Genomic DNA, 20,948 nt, shown 5'->3' with positions numbered 1-20,948 from the left:
TATGAATGTTAACATATGATAGTATGATAAAATCACTTGCTAACCTTTCCTGTGTAAAATTATATCCAATTTTACAACTTTGATGCCATTATGATGTAACGCCGTAAACCCTGTAATCCTGCAAAAAAAAAAAAAAAAAACGACGATTTAAAAAACTTTACAGTTCAAATAATAAACAAGTTTTAACAGAAGAATTAATATGTGCTTTTATAAAATTTTAAGCTTCACGCTTCAGCCTTTTAAATCCTCTGAAAATTGGCCCCAAATACTGTCTAAATGCTAATTTGTACTGAACCTGGAGTATTCCTTTAGGAAAGTAAATCTGATTTCATGTTGACATTAACCCCACAATAAACCTTTGTATATATTTTCTAAAACAAAAAAATTTGAACATTTCTTGTAAAGTCCTTAACCGTACATGATCCTAAATACAGCTTTACACAGTATAAACAATTAATACATCATTTAATCAAAGGGCAAATAACTGCTCTAATTGCAGGGTACGAGTGCGTTACCAGAAGAGGCAAAAGCTTCAGTTTGAGACCAAGCTGGGAATGAACTCTCCTTTCTGAGCTGTGTCTGCATGTCATGTTCATTTCCATGGTGGAGAAGTCGAATCTAAAATCATTTGGATTCCTCTGAGCTAAGCTCTTCCTGCCACACCTCTGATGGGTTTAACCCTATTTCTGCCAAAAAGGCCACTAAGGACTGTGTTTTTAGTCAGCGAAATCCTGAAATCTCTTCGATTTAGGCTTTACTCAAAGTAAAGATTTGATCTTTGTTGTTTGAGGGATGTTTACCTGCATGCTGCTTTGGTAATTTATTAGAGGGATTTTTTTTCTGAGGACATTCCTTTATCCTCTTCATAACTGTAGTGCATGATATAGCTTTTATATGCCAAAACATACAATGGAGGGCTAAATTAGCATGATTTATTTTTCCTCTTTATTTTTATTAATAACATTTTATTAGCAGTTGCGAAATGGAGATTTTATTGATTTACTTTTTCGTTCAGTCAAAGTGTATAAAGTAGACAAGATAATTGACTGCTCACAAATTGGGCTTTTACTGTATTTTTTTTTTTTTGCTGTATTCATATTTTGTTCTGTGTAACATCCTGCTGAGAGGTTGCATACATTTAATTTACCATCTACCACATGAAGAGCTTGTTGCAGCCTTTTTTTAACAGGTTATAATGTGAATGTCACTTACCTCATACTCGAGCATACAGGGGAAATATTTTGTGTGCTTTTATTTTGTGGTTTCTACCCTTTAAGAGTGTATGAGTATGCTAATTGTTTTTTTTTTTCCCCAGAATATATATTAGCCAGAACAACTTGGCTGAGAATTTTAGCCTTCAATAGAGTCCGTGTGAGACTGTGTGAATCCTTTATTTACAGACTGAATGGTGTCAGATTGCCTAAAATCAATCATATTTATTTTCCTCATACAAATTAATGTCAGAGCCCTATCGGTGAACAACAAACTCTGAAATACATTGTTTATAAATAGCTGGAATCTTTTGGACAGATTTGATCTTAGTTTTGATTCTATTTTTTTAACCTCAATTTGTTACTAGATATTGAAAACTCTGAGCCCTTAAAGGGATAGTTCACCCAAAATAGATGATTCTCTCATCATTTACTCAACCTTATGCCGTCTCAAACTCATATGACTTTCTTTTTTCTGCAGAGCACAAAGATATTTTGATGAAGATTTGAGGTGTTTTTGTCCATACAATGCAAGTCAATGGGGTTTTAAACTTTCGAGATGGCACGATTTATAGTGAAAAGGGAGTTTGATTTTGGTCTGTTCTCACCCAAAACTGATCATATAACTTCAGAAGACATGGATTAAACCACTGGAGTCTTTTTGCTGCCTCTGTTTTTTTTGTTTTGTTTTTTTTTTAAGCTTGAAAGTGTTGGACCCCATTGACTTGTATTGTAGGGATGAAAACACCTCATATCTTTGTTTGTGTTCCTCAGCAGAAGAAAAAAGTAATACGAGTTGAAGACTGCATAAAAGTGAGTAAATGATGAGAGAATTATCATTTTTGAGTGAACTAAGACTTAAGACGAAGCAAGAGTAAAAAAAAAATAAAATCCAGCTAAAGATTGTTCCAACTCGAATCGTTCTCGCGATTGTCAGCAAGAATGCATTGAATTCTTTTGCATACATTTGCAAGCAAAAAAATCAAAAACACTTAATTACAAAGCAGGTGTTTGAGAATTTTTCTAATTCTGAAACTGTAAATAATATAACTCTGGATGGGGTCTGGCTTATTTTATTTATTTATTCTTTTTAACATTTGTGTTGTTTCCCAATCCAGAAAGTTTAGTGTTTACTGGTAAAGAGGGATTTTGAACTTTTTATTCTGTTCTACCTCTAGCTGATTGCCTCAGTTTATATAATTCTACTAAATTTCATGGTTTTAATAGGATTTACTGTTTTAATTAATCCAGTTGGGCTGCAGCTATGGAATGTAAGGGGCTCGTTCACAGTGTTACCAGATGTCCTGATTCAAGATCACATACTGGTCAACATTGCAAATGTATTTTCTGACAGTGATCAGCTAATCTCCAAATTACCAGCACTTCTTCTTTCACAATACTAGTGCAATTACTCTTGGAAGGAACGTAGAGCCTATTTGCTTCTTAACCCCCTTTGACTATCCAATCAAAAAAATAGTAAGAAAGTTTTTGCCAAACCCTGAACGAGTAGCAGATTTTTAAAACTGATGTTTGCAGGCATCTCTTTTTCTTTGTAGTTAGTATTTTTGAGGAGCCGGTCTTTCCCATGTATGTTATGAGTCACAATCTATCCCTTTTTCTACATTATGTACCAAAAGATGTCTTAACCTATTCTTTTCTGCATTTTTGTTCCTGTGTCACTACATACTGTAACAGCATCTAGTTTGTTGATATTTATTTTGAAATAATAATTACAGCACAAGTCTGTACATCTTAACAGCCCTTTTTATAATGCTGTCTACATCCAGAGATTGTCATAGGCACTGAATGTTCATCCCTGTATATAATTCCATATACATTATTGCATTTAATCTGTTTTCAGTATTCCTATTTGATTTCGTCACAGTTCTAATTTCCTGCTCATTCAACTTGAAGGCAGTTCTTATGACGTGTTTAGAGGCTACACTGGCCTATTAATATAGCTGTGGTTACCACTGTTGTGTAACTAAACTGTTGCACTTGTGTATATGGTTGAGTGAAAATAAAGGGAATTGATTTGATTTGAAACTGCTCTAATTCAGACATATCAAAGCAATCAAATGGTAGACCATAGAGAGAGTTCTGCTATTGTTTTTGTTTTGTTTTATTTATTAACTTTTTTAATTGGTGCAGAATTAGTGGTAGAACAAAATGTATAATTAAGAAAATTGTAAAATAACATATCAACATAATAGAGGGAGAACTTTGCTTTTAATTAGCACTGATCTATTGTACAAATTACAATAACAGGAAACGTGTTAATAAGGTATATGAAGTTGAGAGCATCGTTTTTGTACAGTGAGCCTTTTTGTAATTATTTTCTCTCTACACTCATATTTCCTGATGTGTTTGCATGTTGAAGACCACAAGAACGCAATGTGTGTAAAGGTTTCTTTAATTGTTTAATCATCTGTTGACTATTGAATATGTTAAGTCAGTCATGCATGGATTAAAAGTGTGCTGATGCTTTTTCAGTCTGTCAAAAAAGGCTGTAACCACATCTTTTAAACCAGGCATGTGAATCAGGCCTGTTTTTGGCAATGTTGAATATGAACCTGTACTGATTGACTATATATACAAATATTTGGTATTTATGGATGTTCATAAGATTTTTAAATGTTGTACAGTTTGTATTTTTTTAAGATGTATTCATCATTGCTTTCCTTCCCCCTGGTTATTTGTGAACCAGTAATGTTATGTTAATAAATATGTCCATTTCAAAACAGAGACATGCTCTCAAGTGTCTTCTATTATGAGGAATATTCTTTCTGCCAACCCCTGCATTTTTTAATTTCCTCTAGGCGAGGTGAAAAGAGACAGAGGTAAACGGATACACCAAATTGTATCGCATGTGTAAAAAAGGTCCAGTGGCACGACTTGCCCCATGTTAGGGGTAAGCTGTGCCATGTAAACTATTGGGGAATAAGTGAACAATTAACTTTGAAATAAAAATATGAACATTTAAATGAGTTGTGTACAGGGGGAAAAAAAACGTAATTGTGAATTATCCCATTCCAAAGGCTTATTTGCTGCACATTATTTATATTTCCTCTGATATCTAGGAAAACATTCTATATATACACAGTTCAGCCACAACATTAAAACCACATGCCTATTATTGTGAAGGTCCCCCTCTTGCCGCCAAAACAGCACCAACTCGCGTCTCAAGAATAGCATTCTGAGATGCTATTCTTCTCACCACAATTGTACAGAGTGGTTATCTGAGTTACCGTAAACTGGTTCGAACTGACAAAGTCTGACCATTCTCTGTTGACCTCTCTCATCAACAAGGCGTTTCCATCCACAGAACTGCCGCTCAATGGATGTTTTTTTGTTTTTGGCACCATTCTGAGTAAATTTTAGAGACTGTTGTGTGTGAAAATCCCAGGAGATCAGCAGTTACAGAAATACTCTAACCAGCCCATCTGGCACCAACAATCATGCCACAGTCAATATCACTGAGATCACATTTTTTCCCCCATTCTGATGGTTGATGTGAACATTAACTGAAGCTCCTGACCCGTATCTGCATGATTTTATTCACTGCACTGCTGCCACACGACTGGCAGATTAGATAATCACATGGATGATTGTTGGTGCCAGACGGGCTGGTTTGAGTATTTCTGTAACTGCTGATCTTCTGGGATTTTCACACACAACAGTCTCTAGAATTTACTCTGAATGGAGCCAAAAACAAAAAACATTAAGTGAGCGGCAGTTCTGCTGATGGAAACACCTTGTTGATGAGAGAGGTCAACAGAGAATGGCCAGACTGGTTCGATCTGACAAAGTCTACGGTAACTCAGATAACCACTCTGTACAATTGTGGTGAGAAGAATAGCATCTCATGATGCAGGTTGGCGCTGTTTTTTTGGCACGAGGGGGACCTACACAATATTAGGCAGGTGGTTTTAATGTTGTGGCAGATCGGTGAAAAGAGAATGGCCTAATCATCTCAGGATGTTTGCTATCAACTGAAAAGATAAAGTGTCCATTACATATGGTAATATAAATTGCACAATTTGACCCAACATTAGGGGTAAGATGACCTTTGGGTAATAAATTAACGATTTATTCGATTTAATTAAATATAAACAAATTAAAGGGGAAATGAAATGTTAATACAAATATCTTATTTCTTCCCAACTTTAAAAAACAAAAACAAACAAAAAAAACATCTAAATTAATTCTTGTTCACCACTGTCTCTCACCTTCCTCTCTACTTGTGCTTCTCATATTATTGCCTCCTTAGGATGAATTGCTTCTATTGTACTCCTCATTTGTAAGTTGCTTTGGATAAAAGCGTCTGCTCAGTGAATAAATGCAAATGTGGAAATGCTCGTCAATTATCAAGCTGTATTTTGCTCTCATTGACCAGCAGGGGGCGTAGTTAGCAATAAAGGTCAAATTTCACATTGTGCGTTTCCAAGAAATGCAGCATCAGAGGTGCTGATTGGATCTAGTGGTTGATATGCGGGATGGTGGCCACTCATTGTTGAGACGTTAACTGTGCGTACTGCGTACCGTGTGGAGTAGCCGCACGCTGACTGGTGTCAAGAGGATCATTTGAAGGACTCGCTTCGTGGGTGCGTTCGCATTTAATTCAATTTTAGAGGTTAATATGTTGTATCGCCTGTTTTGTGTATTGTCTGGTCCTGGTTCATGTGCATGAGGCGTCTGGGAAATATGTCATGGTAAAAAGTTTAACGATCTGATGCATAGGCTGTTACGTATGCAAAATCTACCGAAACAAACCTACGCCAGTCGTGTGGCTGTTACATTTTTTTTTAATAAAAAGAAAACACGGGATATATTGTTAAAGGCATGAAATATACCACACCCTCTTTGACATCCATCACGCGCACAGACGCTGCATTAACAATTGACCGCGCATTATTAGATTCACGTGCTGTTGACATGATGATATTGCGCAACATGTCGTGTTTTTAAATGCATGTATCTGATAACAATACAAAAGGGTTATTCCTATAATGAAATATGTTTACATTTCCCCATTATGTCTTAATATAGTGGATAAAATATGGAGAAATAAATCATTATTAGTTTTCTCCAAGTAAATAATTGATCATTTTGGTTTGTGGCATTATTTAGCAATGGATTTGATGAATTAAGTGATGTTTTGTTGTATTAGTTGGTTTGTCTCACCCCAAAACATTCCATTCTGTCTGATAAAATTACAGAAATCTGTATTAAAATGTCAAAAGATTGTCAAAAATATAACATTGACACCGTCATGTAAGCAAACTCAGTCCTTCACTGAGCAATGGATAAAGCTGTTTATGTCTTCTTAAAGGTGCACTCAGTAATTTTTCCTCGTTAAAAAAGTTTAACTCCTAAAGACATGAATTGTAATTTTGCAATATATGTAGGAAATCATGAGCACTCACATTAAAATGAAGACTCCAGTCGTATCAGTAACATTATAAAAGCTGTTTTATTCTACATGGTGAGGGTCCACACATGGGGGCGGCCATGTTAGAATCACATGACCAGCTGAATACTACTCGCTTAATCTCAGAAACCGTCCTGTTATTACACTTTAATTCACTGATTAAAGTAATCATGGCTGACTGTGAATATAAAATTTCTATAATGGCATCTGAAACTGAAAACTATTTATTTTAAATGTTGCTGCATCCAAGCTGCTAGGTGACAGTATAAGTGCACCTTTAAAGGAATATTCTGGGTTCAATACAAGCTCAATCAACAGCATTTGTGGCACAGTGTTGATTACCACAATTTATTTTGACACATCCCTCATTTAAAAAAAACACAAAAAAAACATCTGGGTTACAATGAGGCTTACAGTGAAAGTGAGTGGGGCCAATCCGTAAACATTAATATACTTACTGTTTCAAAAGTAATGCCACAAAATGTAAACGATGCATGTTAACATGATTTTAGTGTGATAAAATCACTTGCTATCCTTTTCTGTGTAAAGTTATGATGACATGGCAACACTAAAACCTAAAACGACTATAAAAACGATGATTTAAACAACTTTAAAGCTCAAATAAAACAAGTTTTAACAGAAGAATTAATGTTAGTGCTTTTATAAAATTATAAGCTTCACATTTCTGCATTTAAACCCTGTAAAAATTGCCTCCATTCACTTCCATTGTAATTGGCTCACAGTAACCAATTTTTTTTTCTTTCAAGGTTGGATGAATTGACATTTTTGTGGAAATCAACATTATGCCACATATGCTGTCAGTTGAGCTCAACTTGTATTGAACCTGGAATATTCCTTTAAGCATCTTTATCATTTAAAATTGTGTGAGCTTATTGTCCGAGCTTGACCAAAGCATTAAAAAAAAACCTAGCACACGCTTTTATAAAAGTGCTTTTGTAAATGACAACACAAGCCTATTAATTTGTTTTTAAAAGTTATAGAGTTCAAAATGTACTGCATAACAGAATGACTCAAAACAACTTACAGCTACATTTGTGAGCAGAGGACTTGCCAACAGAAGTAGAATATCCACACAGTACACAAACATTTGCGACATTACATTCACATGCCGTTAAGTTGAATTTGATCATTTTTGCATTTGCCGAAACCACATTGAGGTTTGCAAAGAGACTACGGTGAATTAAAGAGATATAAAGTCTGGTTTGGGCCTTCTTGTAGTTACGCCAAGACATCGAGGAGCACTTTTCATGCTGTATGGACCATGCATTCAGCCAGTAATTAATCATTTTTCACTTTTTTGCCTGTTCCTCTTGCTAAAGAAAGGCATAACGGGTGGTTTTAGGGTCCAAGATGGACATGGACATCCCTAAACCCTGTGTGTTCCTGAACTACAACCCCACTGCCCTGTTTTCACAGTGAGAATCGATCTGCATGGTGTGGCTCCTGTTTTGTGCAAGTGACTGCAACATGTAGTACAGCAGCTTTATGCATCAATGCCAATAAAATCAGCTGAAGTTCGTTTTTATCCTTCAGCTGGTACAGTTGTTGCAGAAATATGTCATGCAAATGGATAATTTGATTTGAAGTTTCATTGTGTCAGGGAGATTAAAATGTTTTCATCATGCTGTTGTTGCAACAACTTTGTCCAGTCCACAGTCAACTGCTTTGCTGTGTGCTTGAACTTTAAAATCTAATTTAATAAAACAGAGACTGCATTGTTTATAGTACCGTGTTTGAGAGATTATATATATTCCTGAAAGGTACAGGCTTTGCTGTTCTACTCTCAGTTATTGAGGTATTATGTCTCAATATGGCCCTGTAGTTTGTGGAGTGTGATCTTTGTTGTTCTTAAAGGAGTAGTTCACCCAAAATGATAATTTGTTCATAATATACTCGCCCTTATGTCATCTTAAACTGGTATGACTTTCCTCCTGCGTTACACAAACAAAGATATTTTTTACAAAGGTAATCCATGAGACTCCAGTGGTAGTTTTTTTTTTTTAAACCATTTGAGTCACGCCCTTTTTGAATACTAGTGGCAGGCTTATCTTACCGTTGGTCGGCATCTGATCCATTCACGATCTTTCTGGAGTTTGAACCATTCACAGGTGACTGCATGATTGAGATGACCAATGAAAACTTTACTGAGGGTTTAGTCATGTCTGCGGGGCGTGATTTGGGAAAAAAATCTCGTGGTTTAATACTTTCTTCTGAAGCGATCCAGTCGGTTTTGGGTGAGAGCAGACCAAAATGTAACTCCTTTTTCACTGTATCTTGCATTGCAGTCTCTTGGCACGATCATGATTCCAAGCTCGATTACACTTCCTAGTGCTTGACGCATGTACAGAATGCTAGATGGCGCCAGGAAGTGAAATCGAATTTGAAATCATGATCGCCAAGGGAGACTGCTGATGTCAAGATTTATAGGAAAAAAGGAGTTATGTTTTTCTATTCTTACTCGAAATCCACTAGACACTTATGGATTACCTTTTATGTCCTTTTTGGAGCTTGAAAATTCGGTCACCATTCACTTGCATTGTTTAAATATATTTGTGTTCCGCAGAAGTTGGAAAGTCAAACTGGTATGAGACGACATAAGGTTGAGTATATGATGAAAAAATTATTGGAACTATAACTATTATTAGTTATTATATAACTATTCCTTTAATTTACCCATTTGGTCCATTGGGTAACAATAATTAAACAATCTAATGAGCTTTTATTCCTCATGAGTTTGCCGAAGGAATTTTTGAATAAAATATTCCGCATATTTCCTTGCGAGTACCTACATTAAAATGTTTGTTTTTGTGGTTGAAAGGCAACCAGTAGAACGCAATCTATCAAAGATCCATCTTTGCGTTTGTCATCAGCCTTTCTTTGTTGCTGCATGGCACTGCTGTGAAGGCCCATGTGAAGTCGTACATGGTGCGGACTAAAGTTCTGGTATTGGTTTGTTCATGTTCTTAAAATACACATCTGATGCTGAATCTCTAGGTGGAGTGTACCAATTGGTGCGACCCAAGTGATGGCCGTGGTGCGAGATGGCCCGTGGGAGAGCCTGAGCTCGGGGAAGAAAGTAGCCTTGGCTGCAGGCCTCACCGTAGGGGCTACAGTGGGGTATCTTGTTTACCGACACATTCGAAGTAGCAGTGGTAAGCGACACAAACTACTATGCTTTTTTTATTTTATTTTTATTGTTGGACTGTAGCTGAGGCAAAAGAAATGTTCATATATTGAAGGTCAACAAGAAGGTCTTTGAACTATATCTTGAACACAATGAAAGGTTATTATTAATATTTTTCATTCCATCATTTGACTCTGTAGTGCAATGCGAAAGTAAAGAGGAGTCCAGAATATCTATTCCACTTGACGTGTACCGATCTATTGCAAGATATAAGAGCGCCTTTCTAGACATAGTGAGTGTTTGTTCTGTCTTATGGTTTTAATGAATGATCTAGAATTGTCACTACTCCCTGGTTTTTATTGTCGACTATGGGACAAATAACTTCAATTTTTTATTTGCAACAATATGTGATATGATTGATTGTTCTCTGTTAGGACCTGCAGTTCTTTCACTCTTCTGTTTTTGTAGGTGAATCAGAAGTCTGGCGCCCAAATAAATGTGTTGCCGGACACTGAAGAGCAGAGCTTGGTGAATTTCCTCATCCGGGGTTCACCTGAGCAGATTCTTGTGGCACAGTGTGCTTTGGAGAAACTGGCCACCGACTCTGAAGTCATCACCGATGTCATTGAAGTGCCTCAGACGGCATTTGGACGAATTATAGGTAGTGCTGTTGTTTACTTTAAGTGTGCAAGTGATAGTTTTTTGCAAATTGTTTTGGACTCATTTTATAGCATTTGGGCTCCTTATTATTGCATATGATTTATGAAATCTTGTTTGTTTGTACCAGGCCGTGGTGGTGGGACCTTGAAGTTCATAAACAGAGTCTCGGGGGCCAGGGTGAACTGCCTCAGAGATCGTGGACGCGGCTTAGAGGAGAAGGGCAAGATCACAATTACTGGCACACGCAAGGAAGTTCAAAGTGCGAAGGTGTGATGGTCTGCCTTGAGATGAATGAAATCAAGATAAAAAGACAACTGTTTCATAACTTCCTGATCAAATGAGGAAGACGTCATGTGATTCTGGGTGGAAATTATGTCATCAAGCTATCCGATTTGTATGTCAGATGGTGGTGAGAATGTATGGTTATGTCTTTCCTCACAGGAGATGATCATGGAGAAGGCCATAGAGAATGAAACTGTACGAAAGCGGATTAGTCAGTCCTCTGCTCTGCGTCAGAAGAGGAAACCACCAGAAGTGGAGCAATTTAACAAAGCTACAGGACTAGAGAATGAATTATTAAAAACTAATGGCAAAGATTTTCTTTCACCACTGACTGAGCTTCAACAAGAGGGACTTGTTACAGTGAATGGCTTTGCAGACAGCACTACAGCTGAAAATTCCCTCAGATCAGAGGAAGAGGAGGAGATTCTTTCTCCATTGTCACCTTTGGAGATCTCAAAATTTGAAAGTAAGAATCAGATTAATTCACCAAACCCATCTATGCAAAGCCAATCTTCGTCCAAACCCTTATGACTTTTTTGCATATAGCAACCAAAGGCTGTTAAGCTCCAAAATAGAGACAAAATGGCAACATAAAAGTAGTCCATATTACTCATGCGCTGTATTTCAAGTCATCTAAATACACAAGATAGCTTTGTGTGAGGAACAACCTAAAATTGATGTCATTATTTGCTGAAAATCATCGCTACTGCCATAGCTCTCAAATAACATTCATGCTCAAAGTTCATTCATGTGGCACGCAGGAACCAATTGCATTTAGCATTACTGATATCAAAGCTGGCACGACATGTCCTTTGATGCCAAGTTTCAATATGTGTGTGTGCACACTGTAAAAAATTTGAGTAAACTTAAAAGGCAAACAGCTGCAAAGCATTTTTGAGTTTACTCAACTTCAGGCAAATTAGTTGTACTAACTTAACAATTCAAGTTGGATTATAAATTATATGAACTCAATATAATAAATTTAGTAAACTCAAATATCAGTGATTATGTTAAACTTGCATTTTTAAGTATAGTTGTCCGTCATTTCCAATATTCTTAAAAATAATATAAAATATATTCTTTATTAAGCAGATCTACATTTCTTAATAAAATCATGTCAGCCCCACCAAGATATCAAATAGTTGGTCCAGCTTAAAAGGTGGTGTAACAAGTACTTCAAATTTTAGATGTTAAGTCAGCTTAACTAAAGAAACTTAATCAAAGCAAACAATGATTGACTAAACAAAACACAACTGTTTACAGCAAAACATTAAAATCACGCATAGAGCTATTTATAAAAAAGCTATTAATTCAAAACGGATTATTTAGAAATTATTTACATGTCCTCATAAATCGGCACATTTTGACCAAACACATTTAAATAAATTCGAGCACAAGGGATTGTGGGTATTGCCTTCAGCAACATTGCTTCTCCAGTTGGCATGCTCAGTAGCAGATGCAACAATATAAAGTTCATAGTGCTTAGCCTTACAAAGGTTCCCATACATTTAGATTTTTAGTGCAAATGAGGTTCGAGAGCGACAGTGGAGGGTAGGTTGATGTTCAATAAGTGAAAAAACAACTCATACAAAGCTATCATATGGCTTCAGAACTCTTGGAATGTAGTGCTTGTGTAGTATGGCTGACTTTTATGGTGCCTTTTTTAAGCTTGACAGTCCCTGGACACTGTATACTTTCATTGTATGGAAAAGAGCATTGTGAAAAGTCTTAAAAATGTAACGTTTTGTGTTCCATTGAAGGAAGTAATTTAAGAAATGTATGATGAGAGAATTTTCATTTTTTTGGTGAACTATCCCTTTAAGATAATTGTTTGAAATGGACACAGGAATCCATTCTGAAAGCTGCTTAAGATCAGATCACGAAACAAACCATCTGTTTTGTCTTGCAAGTTCCTAGTCCAGACCTGAGCTTCCAGCCCGATGAGCATCTGGAGGTGTATGTGTCTGCTGCTGAGAATCCTCAGCACTTTTGGATCCAGATCCTGGGAGTACGATCTCTACAGCTGGATAAACTGACTGCTGAAATGAGTCGTTTCTACAACAGTGACGCCTCGCAAGTACGTTTGCTTGACCTTGTCATAGTCTTTTAGAAGCGCATCAAGAGTGTATATATAGAATTCTTTTATTATTAAATTTTCTTTATTGCCTACCCCAGGAGCACAGAGTGGAGACCATTATTGTTGGAGATATAGTGGCTGCTCCTTACAGGGACCATGGCACATGGAATCGTGCTCGAGTGTTAGGAATTCTGGATTCTAGACTGGTGGATTTGTATTACGTGGACTTTGGAGACAATGGGGAGCTTCCACGGGAACACTTACGAAGCATGAGGTTTATTTTATATGAGCTTATTGTATTTAGCTCTTTGTTGTTGCATTGCCCCATCTCTGAATAAGCACAGTGGTGTAATCTTGATGCCGTTCTATTTTGTGACATTTAGAAGTGACTTCCTGAGCCTACCCTTCCAAGCCATTGAGTGCAGCTTAGCAGGGGTCTGTCCTGCAGGTAAAGAGTGATGTTCAGGTGTTTAGCTGTAAAATATATGGAAAGGTGCCATCGTCACAAGAAAATACAGATGTAATTGTTTTTTTGTTTGTTTGTTTTTTTCAGGAGAGGTTTGGGCTGAGGCAGCCCTGGATGACTTTGAACGCATGACGTACTGTGCCGAATGGAAACCTTTGCTGGCCAAACTGTACAGCTATTCTCATTCTGAGATCTCATCCTGGCCCAGTGTGAAACTCTATGACAACAACCAGGGAAAGGTCAGAGGTCAACATTAGTGGTCGACCGATATATTGCCAAGGCCGATAAATCGGCCGATATTCTGAATTTTTTAAAAATCGGCATCGGCCGATTTGTTTCTTGAGGGCTCTGAGAATCACCTGCTTGCATGTGAAGCGACTGAGACATGTAAACAACCAGTCACGGTTCGTTTTGTTGTTACGTGCCATCGTGTTACTACAATAATAGACCGGTGTGCAACACAGTCTCATTTAAACGGTCCGCATATCAGAGCCGCGGTTAAAGTGCTCTCCAGGGCTCCAGACTGCGACCAAAAATTATTGATTGCGATAATCATTTAAAATCTAGTCGCCACTGGCGACAGTTGGGTTGTGTGTCAGATATAATTTTGTGAGTTATTTAATATCTTTTTAGAACGTGCACCAGTGTGTCTTGTGCCGCTTTTCACCCGTTCCGTTTCTGACGAGCTCGCTGCACTGCACGCAACAACAAACCCAGCTCGAGAGAGTCATGAACAAATGACTCTTGAACCGGATCTTTTTCATGAATCGCCCAAAAAGAACTGAGGGTTTGAACTCAGGAGCTCAGGTTAGCAGTTTGAATCAGATTCACTTTCTGAGTGAATCAGCCGTCAGTGAGCGCAGACATTTCAAAATAAGAGTCCCATGTGTATTTCAGGCTTCTTTATAATTAAAAGTCCCGTATTGTGTACTTTTTTTTTTTCCTCCTGTTAGTTATTGATTGGGATTGGAGTAGCACAATAAACTGCATCTGGGATTTCATTCAATTTGCACTCTTGTAGTCTCTGTCTGGGCCATCCGGTAACAGTAAAGAAAGACTAAGGCAATATTTTAAAATGATTACAGATATATATATATATATATATATATATATGACACTTAGGACAATTGAGGGACTTGTACACAACTATTACACAAGGTGCAAACATTCATTGATGCTCAAGAAGACAACAAACTACTATATGCATACTATATGTAAATATCTATACTGTTTATTAAATCGTCAATGAATGGGTTATCAGCTGGCTGACTTTTCTTCGGCTTTCTATCTAGTTTTTGAACAGCAATCTTAATCTAGAAAATCTGTGATTTGGTTACTAAAAACAGCCATTTGGCTCCTAAATGTTTTAACTGACTTGTCTAATGATAAAAAGGCAAATATCAATAAAACTAATAATATACCGTCTGCAAATATTCATATATTTCGTTTAAACGGATGTAATAAACCAACCTCACACAACTTGAGCAGACCCAGCATCCTGTGGAATGCATATAAATCTTCCTCTGAAGCATGTATTCTATCAGCCTCTCCTCAGCAGTTCCTTGTAACTTTTAACTTTTCTAATGATAAAAGACAGATATCAGTAAAACTTCTATTATATACCATCTGTAAATATGCAGCTATCTCATTTAAATGGATGTAATTCACGAACCTCATGAAAATCCAGCGTTTTCTTCCCGTCGAGCGCTTATCTAATATCTTCCTCTCAAGTGTGTATTCTATCAGCCAGAATCAAAACTTCAGTATCAGGATCAAAAGTTCCTCTGATTCACAAAAAATGATGGTCAGTCCGTGACAATCCAAGCAGGCGATCCAGGCCATTTAAACTGTCAGGAGATTGCTGCTCATGCTGGATCCGCCCAAGCACGTGAGTGCAACTTCAGAGTAAAAGCGCTTCACGTGTGCTATAAGTAAATGTCTTATTCACTATGCACTGTATGTACAATTGGTTTGATTCTGTATTTTTTGAGAAAATGCGATTTGCTAATGTGGACATGCCATCTATGGTTGCTGGACTACTGTGTATACTGTTATATCCTTCTTCCTAATATATTAACAATTTCTTCATGTGCAAATAAATTACTAAAATGTTATGACTAAGCAGAAATCAGAAGAAACTGCTATCTACCCTTTAAAATACAATATTATTTTTAGATTCTTTTTTACAAAGTTAAAGTTTTGTGTGAAATTGAGTAAATATAGTGCTAAATAATAGTAAGCAATTTTAGGTTTATTTACTATATTAAATTTTGTAACATATCGGCATTGTATCGGCCTGTTAGCCACCCTGCACTCTGGATATCGGCCATTAAAAAACCCATATCGGTCGATCACTTGTCAACATGATCTGAAAGGGAAGAAGAACAGTTTCTTGCAAAGCAATGTTGTATGACGTGAATGGTGCTTAATACCAGAAAGGAATTTTGAAGGAATTTTAGCTCAATATGAACCTGCAAGCTTTTCAAATTGGAATATTATAACTTGATCTCACATGACCTGTATTGCCTATTTAACCCAACGAAATTATATTTTGTTGTATTTCTTGTTTTCCTTAACTTTAGTTGATTTTGTATTTATTTTGTCTCTTGACTCAGGCTGTGGATCTGGGTAAGGAGTTGATTCGTCTTGGTCATGCCGTGAGCTGTGAGGATGAAGGGATCGGGCTTAGGGGAGAATGGGATGAGTCCAGATCACTGCAGAAGATGCTGGTAAGGGAACAAATTGTCAGTTTTACAGTTTATTTTAGGTGAAAGCAGCACTAAGAGTCTGTGTTTGGAAATTCACAGGATGACATGACTGGAGCAACCTCAGAACTCAGTATGTCCTGCATCAGTTTGTCAGGTATGTTTTTCAAGGTGGATCATGAGCCCTGTGGAAGAACGTGAATTAATGTACATGGACAATGACTCCATGTCCACTGACCATCTGGCATCTGTGTTTCAGCTTTTAATTTGTCTTTGTTCACACTGCACACAAATTATTTTATTTTTTTTAACTCTATATTTATGTCTATTGGGTTTGCAACAATTGGATTTAATGTGTTTTGGCTGTTCAGACAACAAGCAACTAAACAAATTTGAGACAGATAAGCCAAAAAAAGTATTTTTGCTGCCTACCTGAACAAAGCTTATTAGTATAGCCATTTTATTTCCTTTTATTTTATACAGATTTATAACTGTTTAAGCTTGTCTTTAAAGGGAAAGTTCACCCAAAATTTAATTCTCATCGTTTACTCATCCTCATGCTATCCCAGATGTGTATGACTGTTTTTCTTCATCAGAACACAAAGATTTTTTTGAAGAATATTTCAGCTCTGTAGACTCCAGTGGTTTAAAATATATATATATAAGGTCTGGTCACCATTCACTTGCATTGTATGGACCTACAGAGCTGAAATATTCTTCTAAAAGTGTTAATGTGCCACCAGAATTTGCTTGTATTCCACCACATATTTTAGTTCAACAGTGTATAACCAATCCCTGGATGGCATGTGTTAAGGTTCAACAAATACATGGCTAAGAAAGCAGTTGGAATGGTCATCCTGTCTCACCAGCTCTTCAGAGGTGGAGCGTGCTGACGTGGACCAGAGCCCTTGTTTTGGACTCCTGTCTTCCATTTCCCAGATCCACTCTACTCCATCTCAGAACCTCAGTGAGCTGGTCAGCCACATGCTCGAGTCTTCTTCCTCAATGCTAGACCTTCCGAATCAGCCAGTTTCTGACAATACGGTCCAATCTAACAACTTAACCCCAGTGTCACCATTACCCATGATGTCAGTTCAGGAAATCACATCTTCATTTTCATCTCCATCCTGTATGGAGGCTGTGACATCAGCCATGGATTCCTTCGCTCTGAGTGATGACGTATTCGTAGGCTCTCATTGTAACAGCAAAAAGCATAAGGTAACGTCTACTGAATCCAAAGACACTGACTCGTCCTCTAGAGTAGACAGCAGTTGCAGTGAGAGTTTAGAAAGCAGCAACAGCAGTGATGGAATCAAAGGGGTGTGGTATTATGTCACTTCCTCTAAGGACTCTTCCGAGGCGTCTTTAAGCACCACCATGCCTCAGTCGTCCACTGCGACATCCTCCTCTGTTACCGAATCTTGGGACGAGACCACTGCATCATCTCACTCTGTGATTGAACTGAGCTCTTATTTATCAAGCAGTGTTGAAGATGCTGAAATGGCTTGGGTAGAAGTGATCACCTTGAGTGAAAGTTGCAGCAGTGAAATTGACTTAATTTGCAAATGTTTTGAAGAGCACAAAAGTGTCCCCTCTACGGAAGAAAAATTGGATGTGAAACCAAACCCGCTAGACAGTGATGTGAGATGTCAGATGTTCTCACCCACTGTGAATGATGAAACGCTGTATAGTGAAGCTGAAAATGCAACTGGAGGAAGTAGACAAGTTCTTCAGAAACCAAATATTGTTGATTTCAAAAGTGAAACGGGCAACAGTGGTGATGACAAATCAACAAGAGGTGCAACATGTGTATATATAACTTGAGTGAGGCACACTGGAGCACTGTGGTGGTTAATACCTATGATGACAATTGTGTGGAAATTTACGGTTAATCTCTACGGGATGTGGCTGGTTTTTTACTGCAGGGATACTTTTGTTTTGGGAAGTCCACCTTGATGCACTGAATGTGTTGCAATGAATATGTCCCACATGCATGTGACATACATAACCAGGGAGGTTTTATTTACAATGCACGTTGGTTTTGGCTTCAATGGGAGAGGAGTTTGTCTTTTTATGTGTGGTGCTTGCGTGACAAACCTAACTCTAAAGGCAAAAGTTTAGAAAGTTTTCTATCGAAAACAGATCAGTTTGGATGTGTCTTTAAACTTTGGTGTGTAACTTGATACACCGTTTGTGCTACAGACACGAATAATGCCTCAAATTGTGCATCAAATCATCAAAATCAAATTGTACTCAGAGTGTGCTATTACTTTTTTACATGATTGGTCTTCCCAGACAATAAAACTGCAAAAAGAAAAATGCTATCCACCTTTTTCATGATGCTTTGCGCAAAGTATGGGCGTTACTTCCATTAGGTGGTAAACACAGTTGTCATTCCATCATACGTCCATTCATTCTTTTGCTGCGGTGTTGGTAATTCATTATTCATACATCTAGATGTGGGAGCACAGCATGACGGAACTTAATTAGGACAATATATGGATACCCATTCCTCCTTTTATTATAGGGTTGGGAGGACGATTTAAAGAAGTGGTCTCGGGTAGTATGTACAGCCTTGAATCGCACATGTTGACCATGAGATCCGTAAGGACATCGTTATGTCCTCCAGCCTAAACGACTTTAATAAAGCATAATACAATACTCATTAAGACCTTGTTTACACCTGGTATTAAGATGTGTCTTGAGTGATCCGATCACATGTGGTCAGGCGAGATGGTGTTTAAACCTCAAATGCGAGGTCAAGTGCTTTTTTTAACTATCTCTGTGGTTTTGCACCCCATTTGCACTACTTTAGTACTGACAACTTGTCATCGGATTATCAGAATCACAACTTAATACCAGCTGCAAACAGGGTCTATAATGACTGCTGCCTAAGCTAGCGAATGCTATAGAACTTTTTCGCAGAAGTCGCTCCCACATCCGTTTCCCCAGTAAGACCCCCCAGGAAAAATGTGGATAGATACACATTGAAGGAGTGACCTGAACCTTGGGCCTGTGAGCAACCATCCAGAACACCCTAGTAATCGGAACACCCTAACAGCTTCACAGCAACACTCTAAAAACCATTCTGAATGCCTTATCAAAACAACGCTTTGACAACAACTCACAACATGCTAGCACTGTGGCAGCAAGATTGCATGGGCAAGTACCACTCATCTACTGTAGTTACAGTATGTATTCTTGTTTTGTGTCCTTTTTATCTGAGATATGACCAGTATAACTGGTTTTTCTTTCAATTGGTTAGAAGTTGCCTCAATTTCTGGAAGCGTGGATGATACTATTGATGAGGAATTCAACTGACAACAGACCAAAGACATGTATCCCTTTATTGGTGAGTTTCGGTGATAGCGAGCAACAGTATAATCTCATGTTTTTCTGGATGCTGATGTACACGATCTTGCTTGATGACTAGATGATTGAGCTAAAGATGTCACTTTGCATCCTTCTGTCACCTACAGAGACCAGTCGTTACCTTCATTTCGCATTCAACATATGCCTCCTGTCTCTGAGAAAGAGCCTTACTTGACTACGCCACCTGCTCGGACTGCCTATATTTACTGCTTAAATAAGGACTGATTTTCACACTTTGTCTTGCTTTAAGTTTTCAGCCTGTGTCTCTTGATGTCTTTTGAGGTTTTTGCACCGTTTACACTTGCGTTCTCATTGCTTTCATATCATTTCCTGTACCAAAAATGTTGTCAGCCCTTCATTGGTTTTCCTCAAGTGTCTGAAGAGTTGATTGACAGTTGAAAAGCAGTGCTCAGGGAACTCATGATTGAGTTTGTTAGAACCTCAGTGTTATTGCAGTGTAGCACCAAAGTTACTGTGGTTTTTGTTTGAGTGATAAGATTGTCTGTTGTTTCTGAACTGTTTGTGCTTTTGTTTCTCTTTTCCTGTCAAAAAGATCGTTGTGAATGTTGTTTTATTACATTGTATGCTATAGAATATAAATATACAATAAGATACAGATTATTATTATACTGCATATGTATTTTTATATAATATAGATAGATATGTGTGTGTGTATATATATATATATATATATATAATTTGCGAGTTGAGTACTAATTTTGATTGTTGGAATTAAATAGGTTTATTTTAATATTTTCTTTGTGAAAATAATAGGTCTTTTGACAATATAATAAATGCTGTTGATTAAGAAAATGGACTGAAAGCAGTTGGGAATGGAAATAGAAATGTATACCAGCCATTACATTTAAAGAAAACAGACTAAGCAATACAAATTTGAGGAACATGCATACAAATAGTTCTATTCAATATTGAATTCCTAACCTATAAATGAATAAGACATAGCTCATACAGTTTTATAGATGGGCTCCAAGATAACTGGTTAAAATATTTTAGAGAATTGACTTCATCATGTACATGACATGCTTTTGTTCTGTTTATGTTTGTGAATAATATTGTATACATATTTTTGTTTAGAAGGGTCGTTGGGTTTAATCGAAATTAAAAGACATTTTATGTTGCAAACTTGAGACTGCACATAAATGCATGATTAAAAAATAAAAATAATAATGATTTTATTTCTTTATACAACTAATTTGTGTGGTTTGGTTCAGTATCAAATTAGTTGTCAAATTTCAATAAACAGTTTTTTTTTTCTCTCCAACCACATAAGTTTGTAACATTCTGATTTTAAATAAAAATATTTTTAAATCTAATGTTACAAAAAAAAAAAAAATTAGTTTAACGCATTTTATGTTCATGGGGTCGTTAGCAGTAATATTAATAGTTCTACACACTTCAAATAACAAACTCACTTATAGACATCAACCCCACCTGCTTAGCTGTCCACACATCATAACATTTATGACCTCATCCATCATTTCATCCCCTCATGTTCTATTACCATGAAATAATGACCGTAGACATATATTTTATAGCCAATAAACCTGCTATGGCAACACAGAGTCTGTATGTATCTAA

At 37.0% G+C, this 20,948-nt stretch overlaps 2 protein-coding genes across 5 annotated transcripts in view; both read left to right on the top strand.

Annotated features, from left to right (window-relative positions):
- Window positions 1–3,956, top strand: part of LOC127423037 (transmembrane protein 94-like) — a 54,299-nt gene extending 50,343 nt beyond the window's left edge. For both annotated transcript variants that reach the window (XM_051667024.1, XM_051667023.1), the window contains one exon: window positions 500–3,956. In XM_051667024.1, the coding sequence (XP_051522984.1) occupies window positions 500–572 (73 nt within the window). In that variant the 3' untranslated portion in view covers window positions 573–3,956. The remainder of the gene's footprint in view (window positions 1–499) is intronic.
- Window positions 3,957–5,664: 1,708 nt separating this feature from the next.
- LOC127423040 (tudor and KH domain-containing protein-like) lies at window positions 5,665–20,909 on the top strand. 3 transcript variants are annotated; one of them, XR_007894266.1, is made up of 15 exons: window positions 5,691–5,815; window positions 7,983–8,078; window positions 9,658–9,815; window positions 9,988–10,079; window positions 10,256–10,448; window positions 10,575–10,714; window positions 10,889–11,195; window positions 12,640–12,806; window positions 12,905–13,080; window positions 13,190–13,254; window positions 13,360–13,511; window positions 15,888–16,001; window positions 16,080–16,134; window positions 16,792–19,329; window positions 19,457–20,909. XR_007894266.1 is itself a non-coding variant. In XM_051667036.1 (15 exons), exons 2-14 carry the CDS (start codon window positions 8,014–8,016, stop codon window positions 19,296–19,298), a joined length of 1,740 nt encoding a protein of 579 aa, XP_051522996.1. In that variant the 5' UTR covers window positions 5,698–5,815; window positions 7,983–8,013; the 3' UTR covers window positions 19,299–19,329; window positions 19,457–20,906. The 3 variants fall into 3 exon arrangements, 1 of the variants encoding a protein (XP_051522996.1); XM_051667036.1 differs by having other exon boundaries at window positions 5,698–5,815; window positions 19,243–19,329; window positions 19,457–20,906; XR_007894267.1 differs by lacking the exon at window positions 7,983–8,078 and having other exon boundaries at window positions 5,665–5,815; window positions 19,457–20,908.
- Window positions 20,910–20,948: the final 39 nt, after the last annotated feature.

Source organism: Myxocyprinus asiaticus, chromosome 32 (assembly GCF_019703515.2).
Source record: "Myxocyprinus asiaticus isolate MX2 ecotype Aquarium Trade chromosome 32, UBuf_Myxa_2, whole genome shotgun sequence".
NCBI lineage: Eukaryota > Metazoa > Chordata > Actinopteri > Cypriniformes > Catostomidae > Myxocyprinus > Myxocyprinus asiaticus.
The sequence above is the reverse complement of the archived record's forward strand: the minus strand, read 5'-3'. Positions and strand labels throughout refer to the sequence as shown.